The sequence below is a fragment of the Nestor notabilis genome, unplaced genomic scaffold, assembly GCF_000696875.1.
Source record: "Nestor notabilis isolate BGI_N333 unplaced genomic scaffold, ASM69687v1 scaffold4227, whole genome shotgun sequence".
Lineage (NCBI taxonomy): Eukaryota > Metazoa > Chordata > Aves > Psittaciformes > Psittacidae > Nestor > Nestor notabilis.
Window position 1 is genome coordinate 17,679 of NW_009936810.1, and position 2,943 is coordinate 20,621.

Here is a 2,943-nt window from a genome sequence, read left to right on the forward strand (position 1 = left end):
TACAAGCTTTTGGTTTTTTTAAAGAGTTAAGTTAGGCGAACCCCACTGCCAAACTCTAGAAATCAGTAACATAGGCATCGGCATCTGTGCTAGACATACAGGCATTTTAGGAAACTATTTTATCCAGTAGACCTTGTAATGCAAGTCTTTAGCCGTGCTTGTTTCTCTCCGCTGACTGCAGACAGCCAGGCAGCTGGACTAGGTGGAGTTACCTACATTTGACCAACTAAGACCTGGTTGTCTGCACAGATTTCAGTGCAACTGCAGAAAGCTGGTTATTCTTAGACTTCAGCACATAGGTTTTCTTCCCCTCCAGGTCTTTCTTCCAAGAGAGGAGGACAATACGATCTCTCAAAGGTGTTATTTATGTTACTGCACAAGATGTGGTCACTTCTTTGGGTGTTCTTCCTGAGAAGCAGAAGAAAGTACCTATTGTCTCGTTCTAAAAAGAGCTGAAATGGCCCAGCTGAGCTTTGGAGTGCATGTATGGTAGCTGAGTGGTCTTTGAGGTGCCTACTCCCTTATGATTTAAACCACATTTGGTTTAAATCAACTCTGTGGTGATGGACTGACAGACACTGATGGCCAAGACACAGAAAACGTGTACACACAAGCCTTGTTCACATGGGAAACTGAGCTAAAAACTGACTCACACGGCTCCATCTAGCCACCAGCTGCAATGGCTGCCTCGTCCTCCATCTGCTGGGGAGGTGGTCCTTGCATCCAGTGGCCACAGGGAGATGGGCTGAACAATGCATTGGGACCACAGGCACAGCAAAGCAAAGTGTATTCACTAAAAGGGCTGTTGGGTAGCAGCATACAACAGTCGTCCTTCAGCCAACTGTCCACAGTTTGTTTGCAGCAATTGGGAAGGGTGTTAAGACTGAGTCTTGGCTTGGCCTGCAAGCAAGTATCAGTTTCTGAAATGAGAACTTCCTCTCATTTCTCTCCTTCCTCAACAGGGCAATAATAGAAGAAAAATATGGCAAAGAGCTCATTAGCTTGTCAAAGAAGAAGCCTTGCGGGCAAACAGAGCTCAAGTAAGTTCACAGTCCCATGTATGTTTTCCTTTTATGGGTGTCCTTATTTGGAGAAATGAAGGAAGGACGCTGTAAGAGACAGAACAGTGTTGAAATGTGATTAGGATGCTATCAGAGGATGATCTGAAATCGGTCTGTGAATGAACGGTGCAAAGTTGGGTTGTACTTAGGTGATGATTGAGTTGGGCTCCACCAAGTTCCCACCAGCCGTAGCCTAATCAAAGCACTGTGGATGCTCAGGCAAGATGTGGGGTGGTAGTTCAGCAAAGGGGCAAGGATCATGAGACCTTGGTTTTGCTCCTGACTGTTTTTGTGGCCAGAGGGAAGTGCAGGTACTTCCTTGTCTCAAACCATGCAAATCTTCAAAGCCCAGTGTTACCATGCCACAGAGATCCTGTGGCCACTGCAGTTGGCTTCATGACTGTATCTCCATTTCCCCAGCAACTCTTGGCACCTTCTACTTCCTGCTTTTTTTCTATACTTTATACATGCCTGGTCTGATATTCTCTGATCATTTATTTACAGTTTTATATTGAGGTGTCACATAAAATGTTTCTAAACTCTTTATTGTACAATCTTAATAGGGAGAAAAGTCCCCTACGTTTCCAACCACTGGCCAGTGCACCATGTAGAAGGTGTTCATGTGTCCCAAGTGATACTTTTAGGAGATTGCCTGAAATATTTGTCATGAAATTCAGAATTGTCAATAGCATCCAACATTCAGAAAGATCTAAGGTAGATCTCAAACCAAGTAAGCTATGTTATATTTGGTGAGAGGGAAAAAGCCAGATGTGTAAAGAGGATACGTAAACCTGATTCAAGATGTCTTGGCTGGGTTAAGTGGGGGACAGGCTACCCAGTTTGAGAGAGGTGGTCTGCTGATGCCTGCATCTGACCATACTTTTGCACTCTCTTTTATGTGTTTTTCAGCACGCTGAAGAGATCCCTGGATGTTTTTAAGCAACGTAAGTAATTCTTCACGTTTGTCAGGACACTTGGCAGTGCCAAAGCCTGCTAGTTTAGGGAAAAAATAGCAGAGAAACTTTTGAACCTGTGTAATGCTGGAGTTAGTTAGGTGTAGGCTGGCCTCCTGGCCCAGCTCATCCCTTTGGCTCTAGAGCATGGGTGGCAGAGGGACCCAAAGGGCATCTTGCTGAGGATCTTTGTTTCTTTTGAGACTGGCTGCAGCTCAGAGGTCATACTTGTGTTGTACCTGAGAAGCTGTGCATGGGAAGCTCATCTGGAGTTTGCTGGACTGTCTTGCCTTGCCCTCTTCCCAAGTATCGAGTGAGAGGACAAGAGGAAATGGCCACAAGCTGCACTAGGGGAGGTTTAGATGGTTATTCGGAAAAATGTTTCCCCTGAAAGGACTGTCCAGCACTGGAAAAGGCTGTCCAGGGCAGTGGTGGAGTCACTATCCCTGGAGGTGTTTAGAAGACATGTATTTAGAGGTATTTAGAAGATGTGACACTGAGTGACATGGTTTAGTGATGGACTTGGCAGTGTGGAATAATGGTTGGACTCAATGACCTTAAAGGTCTTTTCCAGCCTAAATGATTCTGCAATTCTAACTAGACCATCTACAAGGTGATGCTTTGGCCACCTTACATTGTCCCTTCATTTCCGTGTGTCACAGCCTGCGAGGATACAGGCAGGCAGCATCCATACCTCAAGGGCTGGCACTCTGCTCTCCTGTGTTGAGTCCACTCTCTGCCCCAGCCATGTTTGTCTGCTGCCCTGACCCTTGGTGAACGTCCCCAGTGTGGCTCTGCTGCAGAAGCAGCTGGCTGTTCATAGCTGTGGGTTTGAAACAGCTCTGGGGCTTGAATTGTGAGCTACACTTCACTTATGTCCCTTGCCAAGCTTGCTGGGGTGCTGTTCTGTGGTATGGCCACTCGCTTTC

The 2,943-nt window shown here is 46.1% G+C and overlaps 1 protein-coding gene across 1 annotated transcript in view; it reads left to right on the plus strand.

Moving 5' to 3' along the window:
* Positions 1-2,943, plus strand: part of PSTPIP2 (proline-serine-threonine phosphatase interacting protein 2) — a gene marked incomplete at its 3' end in the record, with an annotated part of 12,744 nt that overhangs the window by 8,952 nt on the left and 849 nt on the right. The window contains exons 3-4 of the mRNA XM_010018535.1: positions 963-1,040; positions 1,971-2,005. Of these exons, the coding sequence (XP_010016837.1) occupies positions 963-1,040; positions 1,971-2,005 (113 nt within the window). The remainder of the gene's footprint in view (positions 1-962; positions 1,041-1,970; positions 2,006-2,943) is intronic.